The sequence below is a fragment of the Gracilinanus agilis genome, chromosome 3 (assembly GCF_016433145.1).
Source record: "Gracilinanus agilis isolate LMUSP501 chromosome 3, AgileGrace, whole genome shotgun sequence".
Taxonomy (NCBI): domain Eukaryota; kingdom Metazoa; phylum Chordata; class Mammalia; order Didelphimorphia; family Didelphidae; genus Gracilinanus; species Gracilinanus agilis.
Window position 1 is genome coordinate 414,939,681 of NC_058132.1, and position 26,001 is coordinate 414,965,681.

Consider the following 26,001-nt stretch of genomic DNA (forward strand, 5'->3'; position numbering starts at 1 on the left):
GAAAGGAAAGACTTTAAAACCAAGCAAGAGTTAGAGAAAATCACAAAATGTAAATTAAATGGTTTTGATTATATTAAACTAAAAAGTTTTTTTACAAACAAAAACAATGTAGTCAAAATCAGAAGGGAAACAACAAATTGGGAAAAAATCTTTATAACGATAAACTCTGACAGGGGTCTAATTACTCAAATATACAAGGAGTTAAATCAACTGTATAAAAAAATCAAGCCATTCCCCAATTGATAAATGGGCAAGAGACATGAATAGGCAATTTTCAGGTAAAGAAATCAAAAGTATCAATAAGCACATGAGAAAGTGTTCCAAATCTCTAATAATTAGAGAAATGCAAATCAAAACAACTCTGAGGTATCACCTCACACCTAGCAGATTGGCTAAAATGAAAGAAGGGGAGAATAATGAATGTTGGAGGGGATGTGGCAAAATTGGGACATTAATGCATTGCTGGTGGAGCTGTGAACTGATCCAGCCATTCTGGCTGGCAATTTGGAATCATGCTCAAAGGGCTATAAAAGAATGCCTGCCCTTTGATCCAGCCATACCATTGCTGGGTTTGTACCCCAAAGAGATCATAGATAAACAGACTTGTACGAAAATATTTATAGCTGCGCTTTTTGTGGTGGCAACAAATTGGAAAAGGAGGGTATGTCCTTCAATTGGGGAATGGCTGAACAAACTGTGGTATATGCGGGTGATGGAATACTATTGTGCTAAAAGGAATAATAAACTGGAGGAGTTCCAGGCGAACTGGAGAGACCTCTAGGAATTGATGCAGAGCGAAAGGAGCAGAGCCAGAAGAACATTGTACACAGAGACTGACATACTGTGGTAAAATTGAATGTAATGGACCTCTGTACCAGCAGCAATACAATGACCCAGGACAATTCTGAGGGATTTATGGTAAAGATGCTCCCCACATTCAGAGGAAGGACTGCAGGAGAGGAAACATATAAGAAAAACCACTGCTTGAACGCATGGGTCAGGGTGGACATGATTGAGGGTGTGGACTCGAAACTACCACACCAATGCAACTACCAACAATTTGGAAATTGGTCTTGATCAAGGACACATGACAAAACTAGTGGAAATGCGCATNCCAATGCAACTACCAACAATTTGGAAATTGGGCTTGATCAAGGACACATGACAAAACTAGTGGAAATGTGCATCGGCCATGGGTGGGGGAGTGGGGGGGGGGGTGAAGGGGATAAAAGGAGCATGAATCAGGTAACCATGTTAAAAATGTATATTAATAAATGTTAAAAAAAGAAAAAGAAAAAAAAAGAAAAAAAATTATGAGGTTAAAAAAAAACTTTTACAACAAAGATAATATTGATTCACATAAAAAATTTAAACTATATGCAAAAGCTAATCTTGAATTAAATGAATATGGTTTGTCTCTTTTAAAGATCACAGGTTGTTATCCTAATGAGATTATCACTAAACAAAATTGGCTGACACTATTCCTTGTGCCTTTTTAAAGATAACTTAACAAATAAATGATTATCTTTTTTTGTGCCTCAATTCTTTCCTCAACTTAGGTTTTAATGAGTGTTCAAGGAAAAATCTTAAACTATGTGTATGCTAGGAATTAACTTCTAGCTTCAGATGTTATTCCCTTTCATTCCTGGGAAGAAGTGAGAAATTGAATCTTCTGTCCTTGGACTGGTAGTATCGAATCAAAATCTTTCAAATGTTGATTATAACTCATTAGGGCTCTCCAAAATAGAATTATGGCTAAGAGGTAAAACAACTGCAGCTATCTTCACAGACCCTAGGGAGACAACAACCTAATTCCAAATCCCTGATATACTCACTCAGTAGCCCCTTCCCTATCAACTCTGACAAGGCCCAACCACAAGACCCAACAGGCTTGTGCCATGGGATTCATTCACAATTCCCTTAGTCCTGCTGGAATCCAGCACGTTCCTCTGCTCCTGTGCTCACACCTAAGGAACAGGATTCAACTCTGCTGCCCATCCCTAACCTGTGAGGAGAAGCTAGAGACAGAGGTAAAGGAGAGCCCTAGCTTGGGGGGCTGGGGGGGGATTGGAGGGGGAGAAGGCGGGGACAGAGAGAGAGGTTGGGGGCATAGTTTAAAAGGCAAAAGGCAAAAAGGAATGACAATCAAATGAGGCCAGTGAAAAGTTAATTCTCCAGCATGGGGGTGGAGGGGACAGAAATGGCTTTGAGGTCCCTCTAGGGACCGGTCATCAAAGGGTCCAAAAGTAAGCAAAGGAAAAATGAATGAATTTACCAAAGATGTCAGGAGGAATAAAACTACGTTTAAAATACCGAGTATGAGTAAATAAACCAATAGAGAAGAAATTAATAACAAAAGAGTTTATGGCTTCCAGATCATTTAAATGAACCCAAATATTACTGAATAAATATTATAATATAAAGGAAAGTGAATCAACAACAGATTGAATAAAGCTAAGGATTCCCCAAAAAGGCATGAAAGCACAGCAGGATATTTCCAAATGGCTCAAGAAAAAAATAATTATGGTAGCAGAAAGCAGAAATAATTAGTAGAATAGGAAAACTTGAATCTATGGAGGCAAAACAAAATACGGAACAAAGATTAGAAGGGCAATATGGAAAAAGAGAAGGAAAGAACAATAAATAAAAAAGAAAATGCACTCTCCACAAGAAAAACATTGATCTCTAAGGTGGAACGCATAGAGGTATTTTAAAGATTATAGGTCTCCCAGAGAACACTGCAAATCCAAAAACCTGAAAACCTTACTGCAAAAAATAATACAAGAACATCTTCTGGAACTTCTGAACACAGAAAACAATGTACCAATCAAAAGAATCCTCAAATTGCCTCTAGAAAAAAACCAGTAATAACAATCACACAAAACCACAAACATTAAAACAAAGTGGGGTAAAATTTAAGAATTCCAATACCAGATAAATTCTTCAAACGATTAGAAGAAAGATCTTAAAATACAGAGGGAAGGAATTTGAATCATACTATTTTGCGCTCATCAGAAACTGCAGAACGGAAGGAATGTGTTTCAAAGAACAAAATAGCTTGAGATGCAACCCAAAGTGTTCCACCCTGCCAACTTGAGCATAATCATCTATAAAAAAGGATAAATATTCAGTAACAGAAAGGCATTTGAAGTATTCCTACCCCAAAAATGCCTCAGTCCTGAGAAAACTATTTGCTTTGCATATACCCGAGACAACAGAAACACAAGAAAAGTAAATTAATACAGCAACTAAGGAAGGTACATACAAGTAATGAGATAAATTACATAAGGAAAAAGGGGGGAGGAGAGAAAGGGAAAGATGCTTATGAGATTAAACAACAAAATAACAACAGAGTGAGGACCTCCACCCCCAATACATTGGTTTCTAAAAGTATAGAAGTAGACAAAGGACAGTGGAACTGAAAAAGAAAAAATGACGGTTGAGTAACAGTCCTGAAACATTGTGGATAAAACTTCACATTATGCAAGTAGGTTAATCAGTCTTTCCTATAGAATGGGAAGGCAGATACAAAAAGAGAAGGAAGATAAAAAGGAATCTGTGATGTAGCTTACTAAAATGAATGTTAAAAAATGAAAGAAAAATAACTAATTTGCCTTTCCAGTGTTATGGTAGAAATTACAGAGGCAGAAATGAATTAAGTGTAATTAAAAAGTTGGTTTGCATACAACTCAGTGTACCCTACTTATTTTACCAGGAGGAAAAAGGGTTTGATGAGAATGGGTGAAATAGCACAGGCAGAGACATAAAAAAAAAAAAAAAAAAAAAAAAAAAAAAGAATAAAAGGGGGAAATGTCAAATTAGTAGTAGTAGGCGGTTTCACTGAAGAACACTTCCATGGGAGGATACTATAATGAGAGATAGAGAACTTTAAAATAGATATAATCTGCAGTGATTCAATGCTTAGAAAGACCACTATCTCTAGGAAGTGTTATACCTTTATGGATAGAATTCCGACTCAGAAGGGGAATCAGACCTGCATGGGGCTACTTTAAACAGAAGAGTGTTTCATTTGATTGTACAATATCTGAATTTAAGTTGCCTACTGAACATCCAGTTTAAGATATCTGAAAGGTAGCTGGAGTTACAAGACTAGAAATCAGCAAAGAAACTAGAGCAGGAAAGATAAATTTGAGAATCATTAGCATAGAGATAGTAATTAAATCCCTAGGAGCTAATAAGATCATCAACCAAAAACTTAAACACTCCTACTTAACACTAAGTAAGAGAGTTCACAAGTCATTTACTAAAGTGGTTGACAACTCCAGAGGTCACAGACCACCCCTTGGGCAGTGCTAAGCAAATTGAAAGACTCCAATTGGTTCTTGTAAAATGGAGGAAGGGGTAGGAAGTGACATGGAAAAAGAACTATAAAAAGTCCTGAACTTCCTATCCACGGAGCTTCTCCTGGTGGCTTTGGACTTGACCTCGGCTCTTGGACTGCTTCTTGGAGCACTGCTCCTGGATCTTCTCCTTTGGACTTCGTCTTGGGTGAGTGAGTAGCTGGTCTTCCTTTCCTGGCTTCTAGAGAGATTAGTTCCAGAGAGGCCTTCCTTTCCTAGAGGAGGCTGCATTGGTGGAACCTTTGCATACAACACCACTGGGTCCTCTGGCTGAGGATTACCAAGCTCTGGTGGGGCTGAGCCAGACACCAGAGCAACATTTATTGTGATAAGCTAGACTTTTTCTATACCCTCTTCTTACATTCCTCTACTTTCACTCTTTCCATTTCTACTAAAAGTCATTTTGACTTGAGCCATAATATTTTAAATTGGTGACCACAATATTACTTTAGAATTCTCTTATATAGTCAAACCGTAAATTTAATTTCTTACAACCTTGAGGGATACCTATTGTGTGTTTGGAATTCAGGGAGGTGCCATTTAAAAGTATCTTACAAACTTCCTGTGGACATGTGGGGAACTTTGAGACTACATTCCCCATGATCCAATGGGTTTCCAGTTTCTGATGTGATAAAAGTCAACGGGAACCAACATATAGCGCAGCTTAAATTCGGAGGGGGGCTTGAGACAGCTCTCTTTGCTACCTGAACATGCTTGCGTACAAGACAGACAAGATGGCAGGAGATAGGTACTGGTGGGCATTTTGAATAGATATTTTATAGGCATGTGGTCGATTTATCTCTATCAGCATGGCGTTAATTAAAATATTATTTTCCCTTATAATATCGGCCTTCATCATTTTTAAAAATAATAGTTTGGTGAACCAGAAGTTTGGATTTTGGATTCTCAATTTTCCAGAAAGCCTGAGAGCATTTATAGAGTCCTCTCAAAAGTGATAGCCATGCCTTCTTTTTGGCCATCTTGCTCAGCTCTTTTGAGCAATTTTTAAAAAAGGAGAGTGGCAGGGGGCAGCTGGGTTGCTCAGTGGAGTGAGAGCCAGGCCTAGAGACAGGAGGTCCTAGGTTCAAACCCGGCCTCAGCCACTTCCCAGCTGTGTGACCCTGGGTAAGTCACTTGACCCCCCATTGCCCACCCTTACCAATCTTCCACCTATGAGACAATACACCGAAGTACAAGGGTTTAAAAAAAAAAAAAAGGAGAGTGGCTTTGCTCGCCATGTTTTTGCAGGTCAGCCAGCTGAGCCGGATCCACTTTGGGGGGTCAGAGCAGCTTAACCCCACAACGCCGGTTCCCCAGTGCCCCAGCGCCTCTGCCGCCTCCACCGGTTCTCCTGATCCTGCCTCACTGGTGCTGCTTGTCCCATTCTGAATCCCGAATCCTGACCTCCGTTCCTGCATGCCCTGCCCTGACTTACCGCGATGTTCAGAGACTGCTTCAGCCGCTCCTGCTTGAGATTTGTGAAGTATTGCCTCCCCTCCCCCCTGCTTTCTTGGTAATGGCTTTAACCTGGAAAAATGCTTTTACTCCATTCTTGCCCTCCACGTGGCACCCCCCCCTCCACGTTTCTTCTAAAGCCTGACCTAGGCACCCCCGCCCACGATCTCTCTATGTGGGTTTTTTTCCTAAATACCGAACCTAAGCTTTTCCCTAGCTTGGCTAGCGTTTACTCTTCAATCAGGCCACATGGCCTATTTCAAACTTCCTTGCAATTATTAAACTGAAACTCAAGGGAAGAAATTCACCCCCATACCTGCTTAGAACTTTGAACTTTAAAACCCTTATGCTCAGAGCAGAGACTGATTATAAGGACCTTGAATTTGAACTTTGAAGAGGTGGATTTTAAAACCTCAGAACTGAATGGGTTTTATTTCTGCTTTTAAAAGACTGTATCTTACTGTATTTTTGCTGATTAGTTTTATGAATTAATTTTATTTCATTGATTTTCCTGTTGCACTGGATCATTTTAAGCTAATGAAGTTTTTGGTTACTAGAGTAATTCTGTTTATGATTTTATTGTAACCCCCAAATAATGAAAAATCTATTAGAACTGGTAAGAGATTTTTACTGTATCAAAACAATGCTGTTATATGTACCATCTATGAACACTTTATACATTTTAAAGTTGTAAATTGCCTTATGTATACTGGAGGAGCACATGTCTTTTAAGTTTTATTCTTTCTTGGTAATTTTATAACAACCTTGGAGGTTTTGATGCCTTGAGATTTAAATTGTAATTTTGTGAGAGGTCTTTTAAATTTTACTTTAGATCCTAGTCCCTTCTGTATAAATGATAAGGTTTTTTTTTGGTTTTTTTTTTTTAAGACCCTTAACTTCTGTGTATTGTCTCATAGGTGGAAGAGTGGTAAGGGTGGGCAATGGGGGTCAAGTGACTTGCCCAGGGTCACACAGCTGGGAAGTGGCTGAGGCCGGGTTTGAACCTAGGACCTCCCGTCTCTAGGCCTGATTCTCACTCCACTGAGCTACCCAGCTGCCCCCAATGATAAGGTTTTATATATTTTATTATAAAGAATTGTTGTCTTAAATGGGCAGAAGAAACATGAAAATTTCCTGCCTGGGATTTTTTTAAACAGGAAGCCAAGAGAGCTCCTGTATACTTGTGTTAATCTATATGTCTTAGCCTGCTTTTCTATCAGAAGGATCTAGAATCCCTGAGGATAATTTAGACCAGAAGGTTTCTTTAATATCAGATTTTGCTATGGAGGCAATAACAGGGTTTGTTGAGAAAATATCTTAGCCAAGGTTTAAAATTTGTAACAAGTATATGATTTTTTAAACATCATAGCAAGTGATTATAATAATGGGTTGTTTATTATTGTTTTAAAATGTGTTATTTAGAATTTTCCTCAGGGGGAATGTGTGTTAAGTTTTTAAAAATCGATAATGTGAAATATACATATATTTAACTCTTTTAGGAGTAATTTCAGGGGGAAATGTATAATTCTTAGAAGGAAATGTATGTTTTATAATCTATAATGTAAAGTTTAAATTCTTTTGAGAGTAATGTATGTTTTATAATTTATAATGTAAAGTTTAAATTCGAGAGTAATTTCAGGATAAGGATTTTGCCATCTCCCCAGAATCCAGACAACAAATCTGTTTGGTGGAGGCACCAAGAAGATGCCTGAAAACCCTTCACTGGACCATGAAAAATCAAATTCGAACTTTGGGTGCGGTTGATTTGAACTATGGGGAGTTGAATGAGTTGAATGCATTTGTTTTGAATGTACACTCTTATGCCAATAGGGGACTGCCCCCAAATTGGCTTTTTGTCAATGCGGCTTGAAATTTAGAAGTTGACTATGTTTACAAATCCAGCGGAGAAAAAAGGGCGAACCCTTTTTTTTGCCTGATTTCAGGGGGAAATGTGTGTTTGGAATTCAGGGAGGTGCCATTTAAAAGTATCTTACAAACTTCCTGTGGACATGTGGGGAACTTTGAGACTATACTCCCTGTGATCCAATGGGTTTCCAGTTTCTGACGTGATAAAAGTCAGACAACAGGAACCAACATATAGCGCAGCTTAAATTCGGAGGGGGGCTTGAGACAGCTCTCTTTGCTACCTGAGCATGCTTGCTGGCATACAAGACAGACAAGATGGCAGGAGATAGGTACTGGTGGGTATTTTGAATAGATATTTTATAGGCATGTGGTTGATTTATCTCTATCAGCATGGTGTTAATTAAAATACTATTTTCCCTTATAATATCGGCCTTCATCTTTTTTAAAAATAAGACTATGATACTATGATTTAAAGGAAGATAAACCAACGGAGTAATCAGATGGTTAGAACAGAATCAGGAGAGAGAAGTGTCCTCAAAACTTAAAAGAAATCATCAAGGAGAAGAAGGTAATCAACAGTGTCAAAGGCAGCAAAGAGATCAAGAAGGATGAGGATGAGAAAAGACCATTAGTTATGGCAATTGAGCACTGGTAACTAGAGAGAGCAATTTTGATTGATTTGGTAAGGCTGGAATTTGGTTCTGAAAGAGTAAATCAGAAGGTAGAACAGTTTCATATGCTCAAAAGATATGTTCTTATAAAGAAATGTTGGAAACAGAAGGAAAAGGAATGTTAGAAAGCATTGGATGAAAATCAAAAAAAGTATCAGAGACAATAGTGCCAAAGAACAGTATGAACCATCTGAAAAGAAAGAGAAAACAGATGAGCAGAATTTGTGAAACAGACTGCAAACTTGGCAGGGGCACAATGATGAGGAAGTTGGGAGTTTCATTTATATGAACACCTCTTTCTGCCCACAGCAGAACAGCTAATAACTTCTTAACTTATTTTAATTATAACTTTGTTTTTCAAAAGGTAAGGACAGAAATTTCTATTTTGGGTCTGAGAAAGCACTTAATTGTTGTGACAGAAATGATGAGAATCTTGAAGTATCTGATCCTTCTTAAACTTTATAATACAGCAAGTATTTCAGTGATGCATAGAAAGCAGAGAGTAATCTGACATATTTTAGGAGAAGAGTAAAGGGGAAGGGAAAAAGTTAAAGAAGAATTTTATGACCTAAAATTCTACAGGAAAGTCAGGCTCCCACAAAATAAAAAGCTCGCAAGAATGAAATTCTGGGCTTCCAATTAAGGTGGTCATGTAATAGGTGTTTGAGAAGTGTAGTTCTTCCACTTTTGTTCCAGCATTAATCTAAAAAGCAAAAAATTGAATAGTGACCAAGAAATTTAAAGAAAAACACCAGCAAGCTCCTTCATCCAGGGCCAGACTGCCTAAAAGAACAGCCAGAAATTGTGGATAATAGAATAGGGCCAGATCAATCAGCTCTAGTGATAGTAAAATAGGAAAGAAATTCAAGGCAGTGACTTAAAGGAGGAGGGGAGGGAAAGAGTAGAAAAACCTGAGGCAGTGCTCCAGGAGGGAGAAAACTTCAGAAAAAAATTTTCTTTTGTGCTTTTCTTAGTAGCCCCAGGACAGTACCTGGTTCCTAATAGGTTCTATTAAACATTTATTAAAGCATTTATTATAATCCTTGTTGACTGATAGGGGGAAGAAGCCCCCAGGAAGAATGATCATAGAATCACCTCAAATGGGGATAGCTAATTCTAGAGTTCTGGCCAACACTGAAGCCTGCCAGCAGTGAGTGCAGACACACCAAGGAATATGGAAGCTGAAAGCAAGAATCTAGGAAGGCAAGGTCAGGCTCATTCAAGTATGTAGGATGAGTCAGAGCCTGGCTTTTCTACAAAGTCTCAACTCAGGAAATGAGGCAAAAAATGTGAATAATCAGAAGATACTGAACACTATGTAAAGTAATATTATGGATCAAGAGATATCCAAGAGATTAAACCCAGAAACAGGAAGTAGCTTCATTAGCAAGCATAAATTAAGAGAGGAAAAAATGGTTTTGTGACAACTACAGAAGTACCTGGAAGACATGAAGCAACAGACTAAAAAAAAGGAATTATAAAGGAAATAAGAGCTATAGAAAAAGGAATTAGAAAGATGGCTAAATACTTTAAAATAGGGTCAAAATGATAAAGTAGTATCTATCTAAAACCATTAGCAAATATCAAATGGGAGTAAACTAGAAGCCCTCCTAATAAGATCAGCAGTGAGGCAAGGATGCCTATTACTACCACCTACTATTCAATATTGTAATAGAAATGCTAGCTATAGCAATAAGAGAAGGAGAATTCAAATAGACACTGAAGAAATAAAGTTATCAGTCTATAGATGATACAGTGGTATACTTAGAGAATCCTGGGGAATCAACCAAAAAAACTTACTGAAACAACAAATAACTATAGCAAAGTTGCAGGATAGGAAAAAACCCACATCAAACATTAACTTTTTTCTCTACTACCATTAAACTCCAACAGCAAGAGATAAAAGAGAGAAATTCCATTTAAAATAACTATAGAAAATATAAAATACCTGAGAGTCTACCTGTCAAGGCAAAACCAGGAACTATATGATTACAACTACAAAATACTTTTCACACAAAGTCAGATCTAAACAATTGGAAAGAGGAAGATGACAAAATGATCAGTTAGTCAATAAACATTTTTTAAGTACCTACTATGTGCAGGTACTGTATTAAGCACTGGGGATACTAAAAGAAGCAAAAGACAATCCTGGCCAATAAGCAAACAAATATGTACAAGCAAGCCACAAACAAGATAAATAGGAAGCAATTAAATGAAAAGTGATTAAAGGAGCTGGAAAAGGCTTCCTATAGAAGATTGGGATTTGAGCTGAGGCTGAGGAGAAAGCCAGAGGAGTCAGCAGGTGGAGATGAGGAGAGAGGGCACTCCAGGCACAGGAGCATATGCTCAGAGCCAAGAAATAGATTATCTTGTTCATGAAATAGCAAGGAGGCCAGTGGCATGGGATCGAAGAATGTAATGGTGAGTAAAGTTACATGGCATAATATATTAGAAAATAGAATCCAATAATATTTTGATTACCTTTAAAATAAATATTCACAGAATTAAAATGAGAGGTTGGAGCAGAGATAATTATGTTTCAGATAAACTCCAAAAAAGCAGTGGTAACACTCATAACCTCAGCAAGGCAATACTAAAAAGTCACCGTGGCCCCAGTCCCCACTCAACCTCCCTAGGACCTGGAGGGTATAAATGAATCACCATATCAAAGTGAGTCCTGAAATGAAAGAAAACTAGAGAACATTTAGGAGAGGAAATTAGCTGCCTGAAAGTAAAATATGGGGGGGGGGGCGCGGCATGGTGGAAAAGGTGTCCTTACATGCTTATCTAATTCCTTTAAGGGCAACAGGGCTGCCCATGCAAGTGTGTTCACTAAAGCCAGATTTTCTAGGCTGGAGGCAAGGAATGAGGACTTCCTCATTTTGATGTCATATACAGTTAAGAAAAAGTAATTTTTTAAATGTTAGAAAAGCTGCATATCTGTTTCAACATTTAAGATTTAAACAGATTTTACCTGTTTTAACAGGTTTAAGCAAGAATCAGCCAAGGTTGGCTTCCTGAAGGTGAGTTCCTTGCGTCCCTAATTTGGTAGCAGACTTAGGAATGTGCCCTCTGTCTAAAAAACTAGAGGTATTTTATTAACTGTACCTTGCTGACTATCTTCCTACAAACTTAGTGGACATTAGAGCTAAGTTCCTAGCCAGTGCTCCCTCTGCCTGAAGCGTCACTGACTGTGGGCCTTTTCCCAGGCCAGGACTGCACAGAAGTACACCTGAATAATAAACATAGGGTGGGCCTCTATCAATTCAAGCAAAACCACTCAATGCTGCTCTCCCAGGCAGCCTCCATCAAAAGGACCATAGGGGGGCAGCTGGGTAGCTCAGTGGATTGAGAGTCAGGCCTAGAGATGGGAGGTCCTAGGTTCAAATCCGGCCTCAGACACTTCCCAGCTGTGTGACCCTGGTCAAGTCATTTGACCCCCATTGCCTACCCTTACCACTCTTCCACCAAGGAGCCAATACACAGAAGTAAAGGGTTTAAAAAAAACAAAACAAAACAAAAACAAAAACAAAAACAAAAACAAAAGGACCATAGGAATGATGAACTTAAATATTAAAACATATCTTCAGCAGAGAGACTGATGGCTGCTAGGCTAGAACCCTGGTTTGGAAATAGCAGGAGCAGAGGCCAAGGCCTTGGTGTTGCCTGCTCCCCTCAATGCCCCCATATCCTATCTTTATGAGATTCAGACTGTTAGAGTAAGGTGTCCAAATTTCCCAAGCATGCTTGGTTCTTACTATTAGACTAAGCGAGGCTTCCAGGCCCTATACTCAGGGGATAGTTTACTGAGCAGAAAATTGAGATTCAGATGTTTAAGTGTCTAATGGATATTACATAGCTCTAAGTCACAATTATTAGATTCCATAGCAGATCTAATCTCTATTAATTATCTATTAATATAAGGGAGTCAGGTGACTAAATTGCTACGGGCTGCTAGGGGGTAAAACATGGAACCCCCTTGGAGGTGGGAGACTTTGGAGAAGCTGCCAATGAGGGATGGAGGCAGGACCAGGACTGCACACACTTATCCTAGCTGTAAATCAGCTTGAATGCATGGCAGGGATGGACCTGCTGGGTTCCTGGTAGAGGTGTCCCAGTTTGGTCTATGACTTGGTTCACTAAGTCCAACACAGAAGCGAAAGCTGCGTGGAAATCTCCTCTTCCTTTGCAGCCTTCACATCAAGCTAAGCTGCAGTCCCCAGGCGCAGTGCTGACATTTCCCCTAACCCGGCAGACACAGGCAACAGGTTTCTGTTCTACCACATCTTCCCCAACAGCACCTCTATTTGGCTAGTGTGGAAAGCAGACAAGTCAGTGGCCTTATAGGAAGTGAATGGTGTGCAGCCCACTCCAAGTCACTGACATGGTGGCAGTTATTGAGACTGCCAGTCAGCCCCCAGGTTTTGCAATGACTTGGCTAGGTTTTGTGGATCATTATCCACTTATATATACTTTCCTTTTGGTGGGTTAATGTTCTCTATTGGTAGAACTAGCAATCCAATATTGCTTTGATTTCATTTATATATACTGTTTTCATTGCTAGAGTCTATTCCACATTTTGTTTGTAATCCTTTTTTATTTAGGCGTCCTGTACATGTATGAAACATAGCCACTCATTTCTTTCCTCAGTGCCTATGTCTGGTACCCTGATTACTTCTTCTTGATATAGTCTTTTCATTTCCTTTTTGTCATCAGAACTCATGTCACCAGAGTCTGTGTAAACAGGATATGGTTGTGATGGCTTGGTATTAATTACATCTGATGCTAAAATTGCTTCCATGTCCATATCTGCTAAGTCATTTTCTGGTTGCATGCTAGTCATGTGTGGTTCATTGCTTTCTGTTTCTCGGTTGACTTGGCTCATGGGTTCAGCTGTTTCTGTTTTTTGATTCACTTAAATCATTGGAGCCTCTATCTCTGTATATCCTATGTCCCCTTCCTATTGTAAAGTGACTACTGTTTGTTTTGGCTTTGGACCCTCAACATGCATTTTGATCTTGCAATGCATTTTGATCATGCAATGCATTTTCTTCCCCTACCTTGTTGTTTCTGTATGGCATTAACATGTTTTGTTATATTAATTGTTACCCTGGCTTGCCTGTATTATTTTCTGGATTGATTCATTGTTGTGTGTGAATGATTCCTCTATTTGCTTATCTCTTAACACAAGCATTTAGATTTCTCTCCCGGTGGAGGCATTCATGAAGTAACACAAGCTTGTAAGTTTGGAAGTTTTTGAATCAAGGTTTTTCTCAGAGATTTTTTTGGCTTAAAGTCTTTTACTGTTGGGTTTAAGTTTGAATATCCTAGTATGTCAATGCAATTCTTTGCTAATCTTTTCATGTGCCATCTCTTTTGGAGGTTTGCTTGTGTCAGTGCTTAAGGATAATGCTCTTTCCTTCCCAATGGTCTTTATTGTAAGTTGCTTTAGAGTTTCTTTCATATCATTGCCTGTCTGTGTGTGAAATTGCTCAGAACACCCAATTAAGCTTATCTCTTGAACTACTGCATTTGGATTTGCCATTAGTTGATCTTTTTCTGTATGTTCTATCTTTATGCTATAATCTTGTATATCTGGAACATTCTTGTCATTAAGTGTTGAGAATTTTAAGTTTAAATCTGTTGTTACTGGTACTTCGCATGTTGCAATTTCCCTATCATTTGTTAGTGCTATAGTCATTATGTTTGGGTTAAAGTCTGATGCAATTGCATTTGTATTTTTCTCCTTTCCCTTTGAATCACTGTCTTTTATCTCATAAATTCTGTTTTTGTTTTCTATTACATCCCTGATTATTTGATTCTCTTCTTCTATTTGATCCCTAGATTTAATCTTTGCTTTTCCATTTCCACAGTGTATTTCCATGCCCAAATCATTTATATCATGATTTTTATGTCTTTTCCCATTGCCACACCACTTGGGCTTTCCCTTATGTTCCTGGGCTGTTTCCTGGCATCATAAGGTATCATGTTTTCCCGTTAGTACCTGGAAATAACGTGGTTTTTCACCCTGTACTATATGTTTTTGCATAGTCTGCAGGTCGGGTGCATGCTGACTAGATGAAACACAATTGTGATCACATTAGTTTTCCCTCTTGTGAGTGTTGTATATAGAATTTGTGTGTGTATTATTGTAATTACTTCTTTTGTTGTTGTTGTTGCTGCTAAGTTGGGCTTTGAGGTGACAAAATTTCACTATATGCCCTATTTTCCCACAAAGAAAACACCTTAGGGGGGTAGCTGGGTAGCTCAGTGGATTAAGAGTCAGGCCTAGAGACATGAGGTCCTAGGTTCAAATCCGGCCTCAGACACTTCCCAGCTGTGTGACCCTGGGCAAGTCACTTGACCCCCATTGCCCACCCTTACCACTCTTCCACCTCTGAGCCAATACACAGAAGTTAAGGGTTAAAAAAAAAAAAAAAGAAAACACCTTATATTATTATTAAAGTTATTGCTAGTTTGTCTGGGTTGCATATGTGTATAGGGCTGCCAGGTTTTTGATTTCCTCTATTTCTTTTTGTTTGATGGCAGATTTAGCCTCTTTTAATTGCTCCTTTAAATCTTTTATGATATCATCTTTTTCTCTAATGGATTCTTTGGATTCCTGATTTCCCGAGTGAACGTATACAGCAGTTTTATGTAGGTCTTCCAAACTTAATGATTCCCATCCCAGACAATGCAAATTAAAGTATGTCCTAATTGGTAGGGAATTGCCCTTACTAAACTGCCTTCTGTGCTGCAAGTTGGGGTCATTTAAGTCCTGGAACCCTAAAATCGTTTCCCCAGCTTCCATAAGCCTATCTAAATATGTTGAGGAGTGCTCATTTATCTCTTGCCTTAACTTTTCTAATTTCCCCCAAGAATCGGGAGCTTAGCAAAGGATTTCATAGCTTCTACAAGATCTTCCCTAGCTCTTTTTAAGTATACTAGGTTTTGATGACTGTTTAATTCTAGATCTTCATGATACTATAGCCAAGATGTTAAGTTTGTATTTCTATGGGTCTCCTCAATAAATTGTGCTTTCTCTGCTGGTGTAAATAATCAGAAAGAAGAATTTCGATGTCCAAAAATGTGGGATCAAAAAGTCTTAATGCTCTCTTAAATTCTTTTATGGCCTTGAGGGGATTTTTTTTTAACCCTTACCTTCCATCTTGGAGTCAATACTGTGTATTGGCTCCAAGGCAGAAGAGTGGTAAGGACTAGGCAATGGGGGTTAAGTGACTTGCCCAGGGTCACATAGCTAGGAAGTATCTGAGGCCGGATTTTGAACCTAGGACCTCCCATCTCTAGGCCTGGCTCTCAATCCACTGAGCCACCCAGCTGCCCTCCCTTGAAGGGATTTAAAAAAAAGGCAGGCATTCATTGTTTTAGGGTGTTGAGATCTGCAGCAGTGAATGGCTTATGTCTTTTTAAATGGAGAAATCCAGCATCTGGCTGCAAAATCCTGTGATCGATAATTGGAAATACTGGTATTGCTGGTGTTATTGCCCCTTCTTCTATTTTCTTTACTGTATCTGTATGTGCCTCAATTGTTTGTACTGCTATTTCTATTTTGTCCCATGCTGTGATCCCTTTTTCCCCTTTCAATTGAGCATTCTCTTCAAGTAACTTTGCTATTTCCTTTCTTAATGTCATTATCAATACAATGCTATCATCCTTGTATCCTGGCAATTTGTGCACTAAATTCTTTAAGGACCAATAGAAGTGGAGGAATGAGATAATTACTGCAATTGTGGTTGGTATGAAAGGAAAGACCTGACTTATTTCTAGCTTCAACCATTGGCAGGAATCATATATTTCTACGATTCCCATCATATACCCTGGGATCACTACCATCCAGAAATTATAAATCATAGTTGAAAAGTTGTATAGTAATGTAAGGATTCCCATCATGGTACAAATTGTTTTCCTCATTGATGGATCCATTGTACTAGTATGAATGTAAAATTTCTATGGTACTGTGCCTTTAAATTTTCTTGGCTTGCTAAATTTGTCCCCTTTGCTATGCTGTAGATAGGAGAAAAATGGCTGCCATCTGGTTCAAAAAGAGGGTTTTTTTTTTTCTCAGAATTATTTAGGTACTTTACCTAAGCTGGCTCTGCCAAAATTATTATAATAAAGGGAAGCCTGTAACTAATGTTTGATAGAAGGGGTGGGGGGTAGGGGAGAGAGGAAGAGGGGAAGGGAGGGGAAGTGAGAGAGAGAGAGAGAGTGAGAGTGTGTGTGTCTATGTGGTGAGTCTCTCAGCACTCCCTTGGGGCTGAATATACACTGGAAGACTTTAAGGCGGTGTCACCCCGAAACTGGGTGACCTGGATGGTCGTGCTGCACCTCAGTAGTTGTGGGTTGGGGAAAGGGGTGAAGGGCAGAGAGATTTTGGGGTGCCCTCTTCTCTATTCCTATGGGGTCCAACACTCAGGTAGGAACCTTTGGGGTTCCCACTCCTACACATCTCCCCTTGCCCCTTCTCCTTCTGTTTCTATTTCTATTTCCTATTTCTATCCTTTTCTATAATTGTAAGTTAGACTGGGAAAGGGTCTCTCAGCAAGGTTGGGTAATGGGTGAAGGAGACTAAGAGATTGCTCCCCAAATGGAGTCCAAAAACTTAGCTGACACGATGATTAAAGTCTTGATGGTTGAGATGCAATAAATAGCTTTGACTAGGGAATCAGGGTTTCAATTTCCAAAGAAAGATCCTCAGGAAGCCCTCAGGACTGGATCCAAGCTGGGATGTCCTCCTCCTTTCTCCTCACAGTCCTTGCCCGAAGACCTCTCCTCCTCTCTTCTCCAGAGAAATACCCAGAATCCTCTCTGGTCTCAACTGTCACCAATTGTCACCAACTGCCTTCTTCTGGCTCCTTCTGTCCCATCCCCCTTGCATAAATCCCATCCCATATACTTTTCCCCCCATATACTTTTACAGTACTCTCCCAGGAGTACCTCAATTTTCCCCACATTGTCCAGTGCAGTTTAGAGAGCATGCCCCTCCTACTCTGGCTTCCTTCCATAATTGATTGATCATCATTGATGACACCCTAGGTGAAAATTCCTCTGCAACTACTGCCATTGCCATTTGTAAAGTAATTTCTCATCTCTGTAATTGTATATAGAAAATCAAGCCTTGGAAAACTGAGGGGCCACCACAAAAGGGCATACCTAATCCATGTTGACTTCCATTTAGGGTAAATTGCAGGTCTTGGCTGCCTTGGCATCCAAAAAGGAGATTTAAGGTTTTTAAGTTTTGGAAAACCCATGTTTCTTCATTTGAGTGCACTCTCCCTCATTTATAAGATCACCAGAAAACCTGTCGCCTTCATTTGGGGTCCTAAAACTGTTCAGCAAGTCCTTCTCTTGAGTGTCTATTATCAAAAAGACCCCATAACCCAAAAGAGTATTGCCTCAACTTACAATAAAAATGGAGCCTGTTGTAGATCACTGTAGAAGCTCAAACAGATAACCCTTGGGTTTCTAGAGCCTCTGCTTTCCTGGGGCTGCCTACCTTTGAGAAGCACCTCTTTAATGTTATTGGGTATTGGTAGCCAGGAAATGCCTGAACTGTGGACATTTTCTTTAGTTATACACAGAATTTCCCAAACCAAAAAAATTATGTAGGACACTGACTCTAATAGGATTGGCAGAACCCAGTTAGGCTCCACTGTCAAATACAACCATTATATCAGAATGTGACAAAACCAGGCCCACAAGTATCAACACTCTCCACAAAATAGTTGCTAATTGATAAAATGTTCCTGAGAAATGATTCATTCAAGTCTTTTCCCTTACTCCCACCAGCTCTAGCAACCTAGATACCTCCTCATGAAAATTTGGAAACTTCAGACCTTCCCAGGGAGATTTGTTCCACTGGTTCTCCACCATACTCAACTCTTCTAGTGAGTCCCTAAAAAGTAACTACTCTTACTGGGAAGACTCTCTAGCCCACCAAATAGCCAGTGAGACTATCCTATTTGGAAATAGGGAGAGCAAGTTATTAATTACATAATCACTTACAAAAAGAATTGGGGTCTTGCTACAGGCCACATGAATGGTTTAGCCTATTGTGGGGGCTTCTCCTGTGGGAGCAAGACTACTGGCAGAAACTTTGTCGCTGAAGCCTTCAGCTGACAGCTTTCTAAATCCTGGTTTTGCCCAGTGGCTTGCTATGGCTGGGGGCTTCATCACAAGACAAAGAGATTAGGTGATTCCTTGTCTACTTGAGCCCTTCCTCTATGGCTAAAACAGAGATCCACCAAACAAGAGAAGGCAATGACAAAAGAGAGGTTTTCCAGGACATCATTCTATTCACCTAAAAGAGCATTTGGAGGTTTGGAGGCAGCAAATGCTGACACCCACTTAAGTACTAAAGCTGGAGGCTTCAGCAACAAAGTTTCTGCCAGTAGTCTTGCTCCCACAGGAGAGGCATTTTTCTTCCATGTACACTTACCTAAGGGACTCACATAGTCTAGGACTGGCAAGTTTACTATACTACCCCATTCCTGAATAGTTTTCATTTTTCTTCCATGGACACTTTCTCAAGGTATAGCATCACCACACCATAGCTATGCAGACTAAGCACATATATACTTTGCCTTCTATGCAATCCTATGCAAGATTGGAACAAATAACATAAAATCACCTAATCTTTTCATTTGCCCTATCATCCCTAGACAAAAGGCTTTATTAAACGAATAGGAATGGACTTTTCTATGATCAGTTCAAGTTCTTGACCATGACTTTTGCCAAATGGAATGGGTTTCTTACATGGCTGTTTTAAACCTCCATTACTACCAGCTCACTAAATGGAATGTCTCTCTAGCCCTTCACCTCCTTAATTACAGCCACTGGGGCAAAAGGAAAGATGGTGAGGGTATATTACAGCTTACCCTAATCATAACTACAGGGCAATGTTTTCATCTCTAGCCCTTCTTTGCTGGAAGCTGAAGGGCAAACATAAAAAGCACCAAGTGCAAGCACTATACTTCCAGAGAAAATGCAAGATATTTCTCTCAACTTCACCTTTACCTTTTCCCTGAAAGCTAAGAAAGCTTTGAGAGTGGACAGAGGCATAACAGACCCTGACTATAGAGAATTAAGCAGCTTAGTTGTAAGGCATCCCCCCCCCAAAAAAAAAGTTAAATGTACACTATTTTAAAAGGCAGAAAAACATGTGATGGTTAAAATTTATAAAGAAAGATTCAATCATCTGAAAAATGAACCTTGTGGAATACCTTCTCTATTGATGTTAGCTAAATAGAATGATCATCTATATATGACTGTTACTATATGAGATATCTGATTTTAAGTTTTCACTCAATAAAATGAGAATATGCTTTACTTTAATGAAATTCCTGCAAATGACAACTATAATCTTCCTTGTAAACAATGTAGCATATAAGCCTATAGTAAAAACTACTCTTGGAATATCATTTCTACCTCATTTTTCTCTTTTCTATTATGAGTTCTTTTCTACTATCTTAAAACTAGATTCTCATCCAAACTGAGAATTTTATGTGTGGTAAAACATAAACCTTCATAAAGTCTGGAATTTATAATAAGAGCAATTACTCTGTGTTTACAGGCATATCTTATATAAAACATTTTGGAGAGAGACTGGACCTGTAATTTCATCAGTATAGATAACATCTCATGATGAACTTTTTCTGTCCAGTGTGGACTGGCACTTTCTCTGCAAATTACAGTCTTTGAGAGTATGCTGGAGCACTGAGACATTAAATGACTTTCCCAAGATTACAAAGCCAATTTTAGTCTAAGGCAAGATTTGAACCAAGGGCTTCTTGACACCAAGGCTAGCTCTCCATACATTATGCAATTTTCCACTCTTACATAAATAAAAAAGAAGTGATTCTGATACAATGAACTAAAAACTACAATCTTTATTTCTGATTTAATCATTATCAAAACTAAAAACTATTCAATATTAATATTTCTTTGTAAAGTAGATTTTCATCATCAATGTTTAAAAGAAAGTGATCATCAAAAGTAAAGACATTTACTTTTGTTCAGTGCTCTCATTTATACTAGGCATTTGCTCTGAAGCTGTCCACTAAATTACCAGGCTGCATGAAGTAATATATCTCATCAGCAAGATTTTTCTATTGAAATTTACAACAGAGATTACTTATGTGAAAGTCAGTCTGATTTCTAAATATTAATAATCCTTGGAGAATTCCTTAAATCCCTGGATACCCCAACTCATATCAGCCAAAACCAAACCAACCTTCACATCCTTCCAAGAGAATTAAACACACCTGTGAATTTTGGATCCTAATGGTTCCAGGTGACAATGCCTGTGTCACAACTTGACCTTGTGGAGTGACCACTGTAACAGGCTGATATACTGTGCCACCTTAAAAAGGAAGAAAAGTTAAGTTTGTACCTTGACAAGATTTGCTTTGCTACTGTCCAAACACCTACTTCTAACACAAAGTAGCTTTTAAAAAAATACTGATCAACACTACTATCAATACAAGTTGCTAGGTAAAGGACAACTGAAAAATTGAAATTAAGTAATTCAAATATATATTAAGTACCTACTATAAGTATTAGGTTAAATGCTGATCTTATAACTTTTTCCACTGAAACTCTATAAGATAGTCTTTTTTACCATTTGTTCTGAAATCCCTTGAAAATTCAAAATATTTTAAATATTCAATCATTACAAATGGGAAGAGAGGGGGTTGGAGGTAAGTTTTGTGTCTCAGGTAACTTTAAAAATAAAACCCTGAACATGAGACCTCTATGGGAAATACTCCCTTCTTATAAGGTTTTTAGAAGCTGAAGTGAGTCACCTAAGACTACACAGCCTCAGTAAGACACCAGGCTAGGACTGGAACCAAATCTAAATCTGAAAACAGGACTCTTTCCATTGACTCCAACTCCAAATAGCTGAGGAAATGAAGATGCCTGCATTGCCAATGATTAGAGGAGCTCTAAGTGAATTTTTCCCTATCTGATCTTGATTACTCTTTTCCCAAAATTTTCCTTTTTTTCCAATTTCTTTCTCTACCTATCTTATTTTTATTATCTATGAGAATAAGTGCAACAAGCATAAAGAGTCTCAAAATAGCAGTTAACCTAACTGAACAGAAAAGTAAAAAGTATGGTTACCATAACCCAGGATGAAGGAACATTAAGTTTGTCGTAACTGATACTTCAAATACTTGAAACCTATAATAATTTGGCCTTCTATATCTATTTTTGCTGTACTATTAAAACATTCATAGTAGTCTCAATATTAGAACCACACATTTCAATTTAATTATACTTTCTGTGAAGTGGCAGCAATTCATTTCATATTTGAATTCCAGATGATATCAATAATACAGATAGAAGCTGCTTTTTACTTTAGACTAGACTTGTTATTTCATTAATAGGAGTAGCTCCTCTCAATCAATAAAGATATGAAACTGAGTTGTTTGGTGGCAATGAAAGATTAAATTACTTTCCCAAAGTCACAAAACCAGTAAATAAAAGGGGAGACTTGAACTCAGATCTCTCTGACACTGGAGTCAGCTTGCTATACTTGAGTCTCTTGAGAAACTAAATTATTTGAAAAAAGTGGATAGTTGCTATATGATTTTTTAAAACAATTACAAGAACCTTAAGACTTTTTAGGTTATGATTAGTTGAAAAAAATTTTGTATAAAGTATGTTTGACAGACAACTAGTACAAGAATAGAGCATTCATTTTAGTTATGTTGCATCTGGAACTAACAAATGAAAGCTATTATTGAAAAAAATCATGTATTTCTTAGTTTCATTAAAATAAAAACACCCAATCAAATAAAAATAAAATCCATTAACTTTTTTTAGTGTCATACCTGCCACTGTTGCCATAGTTACATTTCCCTGTTGCAATGCTGATGCTGGCACCACTATCCCTTGGGGACTGAGTGTGCCTGTGATGGCACTTTGAATTTGCTAAAAGTTATGAGGTAAAAACTGAATTATTATTTAAGAAAAAGAAGATTCAGTGATAGGAAAAGCAACATATTCATTTCATTAACAATGGAAAGAGACACATATTAAAACAAACAGGTAAAAAATTTGTTAATAAAAATTATAAATCAAATAACAAATACTATTATACCAATTCAGATTCAGAATTTACTGATCATGAAATATAGTAGCTAATACTATATTGGCTTCAGTGTGTTTACTTATTTTCCTTAACAAAAGCACTTATTTTACAAAACTGAATGATAATTATTAATCTGAAAATAGCCTGACCTACTTTCACATGAGTTTAAAAAGCAATGAGATTGTTAAATATGTGTATATATGTACATATATAAAAATATGTAAACTCCTTTTTTGATATAGCCATCATTCACATTTTGGTAACTAGACAAAAAAATTCAGTTGCTCTAGGGATCCATCCCTGCCTCCATTATCTTCAATATCCTCCATCCAAAGACTGGAGATATTTCTGAAAATCAAATCCATCTTCAATAGAAAAAGATTTGCTAATACTCTACTACTGAGAATATTCTAAAATGAAAAGCAATCCCACAGTGAAGCAATTCCAAAAAGGGTTCTAAAAATGTTCTGAGCATCTTTACCAACTATAGTAGTAAATGTATGGGCCTCCAAAGGTACGAACTTTTAAGAGGCCAGCACTCCTTTATTTTTTAAAAAACCCTTACCTTTTATCTTAGGATCAATACTAAGTATTGGTTCCAAGGCAGAAGAGCACTAAAGGCTAGGCAATTGGGGCTAAGTGACTTGCCCAGGATCATCCAACCCCAAGAAGTGTCTGAATCCAAATTTGAACCCAGGACTTCCCATCCCTAGGCCTGGCTCTCTATCCACAGAGCTACTTAGCTGCCTCTGAATCCAGCATTGTAAAAAAATTCCTTTTTGCCTGTTTTAAAAATTATTTGCAGCATTACTACACCTTACATCCTTGAAATATCACCAATACAAAGAACTTTAAATACTAAATAGAAAAACCAAAGGCCAACCCATTACAAGAAGAGAAAATATTCTTTGTCACATGAAAGATAGAAGCATGATTAGTCCTATACACCAGCCAGAAGATGTTCAATATACCATATTCAAAGAGATCATATTAATACTGGTTATAGGCTAATAGCATATTAGAGTATATTTTTTGACAGGGAGCCAAAATCACAGGAACGTTCATGAACTAAAAAAAAGACATGGAGCACTGTCAAAAAGTTATAGTAAAAACTGTCATAGATGTTTGTCTAGCAAATTGAAATTTTTAAATGGAAATGAAAACTTAAATGACTATTAAATTTAACTTTTAACACAAATCTCATCAATGAGTTAAATGTCTGATTCTGAATCATTAAGATTTTTCTTTTAATTATGGCAGCATATGTCTTATAAATAAACCACTTAATTGATGGTGGCCACTGCCACCATTTTCCAGACTTGAGAACTTTTTGTGGTCCAAAGTCACATAATAAAAAGAACTGAAAAAATTTATCTTCTGATAAAGCCAACTTTCAAGTATTAGAAGTAGCTTAAGCTTAAGATTAGCTTAAGTATTAGTTAAAATTTTAATGATATTTTTCTTGCTATTATTATGTCCTCTGGGAATCCCGACATAAAGACATATGAGTCCTAGAATCTCAGTAGTAATGTCATGCTATGTAGGATCCTTGAAAGTCCCTAGGTTTCTCCTTGGGATGCAGATTTGGACCAGAGAAGCCCTGAAGAGCCAAGAGAATCTATTTCTAACCTGGAGATTTATGGTCTACAATGACAGAAAAGTTTATGAGATTCTCAAGCAATTCTGGACTGCTCAGTTGAATTAAGTACACAAGAAGCTCTCTAAAATGGCTCAGAATGCCCAAAGAAGCCCAAGAATTATCCTTCTAGCATCAGCCCTGGCAAGGACTCCTTATTTGAAAGACACTGTGTCTGGATATTTCAAAGGCATTCTATGGCCACTCTAGAGTATGTGGAGAGTCCTACATCTTTATAACCAGAATGACACTGCTGAGTTTACTTATGTCTAAAATGAGGAATCTAGCAGCTACAGAAAATAGCAAGTAAACTGGCATTCTCTGAAAAAAAAAATCTACTTTTAAACCGAGAATTCTCAGTAGATACAAAATCTTATCACAAATCATGGTAAAACCCTATCTGGTATATTTGAGTAACAAAGTATTCTGAATAATGTAAAGTTTAACCCTTCAAAATTCCAACTCTTTTTCCCAATCCCTTATGACAGAAAAGTCCACTTATTAAGCACATACACACTAATAACTAATCCTTTCTTAGATGATTCAAGGACATTATTATAACTAACTATTGTTATCAATTGTTTGGGACATGAACCTGAATTTCTACCAGCATTAAGATTGTCTGGAGTCTGTTTTTTATGTTTAAATTTTAATTATTAGTTGAATTTCTTGTCTTTTGTCTTAAGTGTAAAATGTATAACTTGAATGATCTCAAATGTCCTGTTTCTTCCAGGCTACCTTTCTATAAAAATAATGATTGGCTCACAGTCTAAAGTGGTCTTTGTCTAAGTTGTTTCCTTGTCCTTAATATCATAAAAACATTCATGCTATTTTGGTATCAAAAATATTCCAACAAGCTATCACTGCTGTAAGACACATCTTTATAACCAAAAGCTGCATATCAGGGAATCAATCGACTTTATTCTTCCAAAGATAATGTGAATTTAGAAATAGAACAATATCACAAGTAAATAAATCATAAGGATTCTTCCCATATTGCAACTGGTACAAGTTAATGTGAAATCCCATAAAAATTAGCTTTAACTGTACCTGGGGCTGTACAGGGGAATAAGGACTTCCTGGTTCTCCACTCAACAGAGTTTCACTGTTCATTTTAGTTTTCAGACAAGCAATATAGCGACTGCAGAAATCTTTGCAGAGTTCATTAACCTTTTCAAGCTCAAGTAGATGTATACGTAGAACCTGTATTGCTTTTACCATCTACAAGCAAAAAAAAAAAAAAAATTCAGAAATCGAAGTCAGAGGATAATGAAACTGTAAAGGCCTTAGAGGTTCAATCCCTTCACTTTGCAAATGAGAAACACCAGAGATGTTAAAGGACTTACCTAAGGTCAGACTGATAATAAATAACAAGTGGGTGATTAAAATGCAGTCCATTATTTCCACTTTTCTATACTCTTATCCTAATAAGAACAATCCTTAAACAGAGTCAGAAAACCTGGGTTTGAACCTTGGCCTTGAGGCTACAAGAAGTTTGACTATAGGAAGTCACAACAATTCTACTCCCGTTTCCTCATCAGTAGAACAAAAATAATAAGACTTCTACTCTACTGTACACTACTTTATTGTCAGGATTAATCAATTAACAAACATTATTAAACCCCTACTGTTGGCAATGGGGCACCTAGGTGACACAGTTGATAGTGTGCTGGGCCTGGAGTCAGAAAGACTCCTCTTCCTAAGTTCAAATCTGGCCTCAGACATTTAACCTGTTTGATGCTAGGCAAGTCACTTAACCTTTTTTGCCTTAGTTTCCTCATATGTAAAATGAATTGGACAAAGAAATGGCAAACCAATCCAGTATCTTTGCCAAGAAAATCCCATGACTGAAACAACTGAACAGCAACTGCTGGCTAGGTGCTAGGGATAAAAATA

The 26,001-nt window shown here is 37.8% G+C and overlaps 1 protein-coding gene across 1 annotated transcript in view; it reads right to left on the bottom strand.

The window, feature by feature from the left end:
* PKNOX1 (PBX/knotted 1 homeobox 1) overlaps positions 1-26,001 on the bottom strand; it is a 93,159-nt gene that overhangs the window by 54,857 nt on the left and 12,301 nt on the right. The window contains exons 3-5 of the mRNA XM_044666886.1: positions 25,156-25,326; positions 22,210-22,309; positions 20,638-20,735 (exon numbers count right to left, since the gene is read on the bottom strand). Coding sequence (XP_044522821.1) covers positions 20,638-20,735; positions 22,210-22,309; positions 25,156-25,326 — 369 coding nt within the window. The remainder of the gene's footprint in view (positions 1-20,637; positions 20,736-22,209; positions 22,310-25,155; positions 25,327-26,001) is intronic.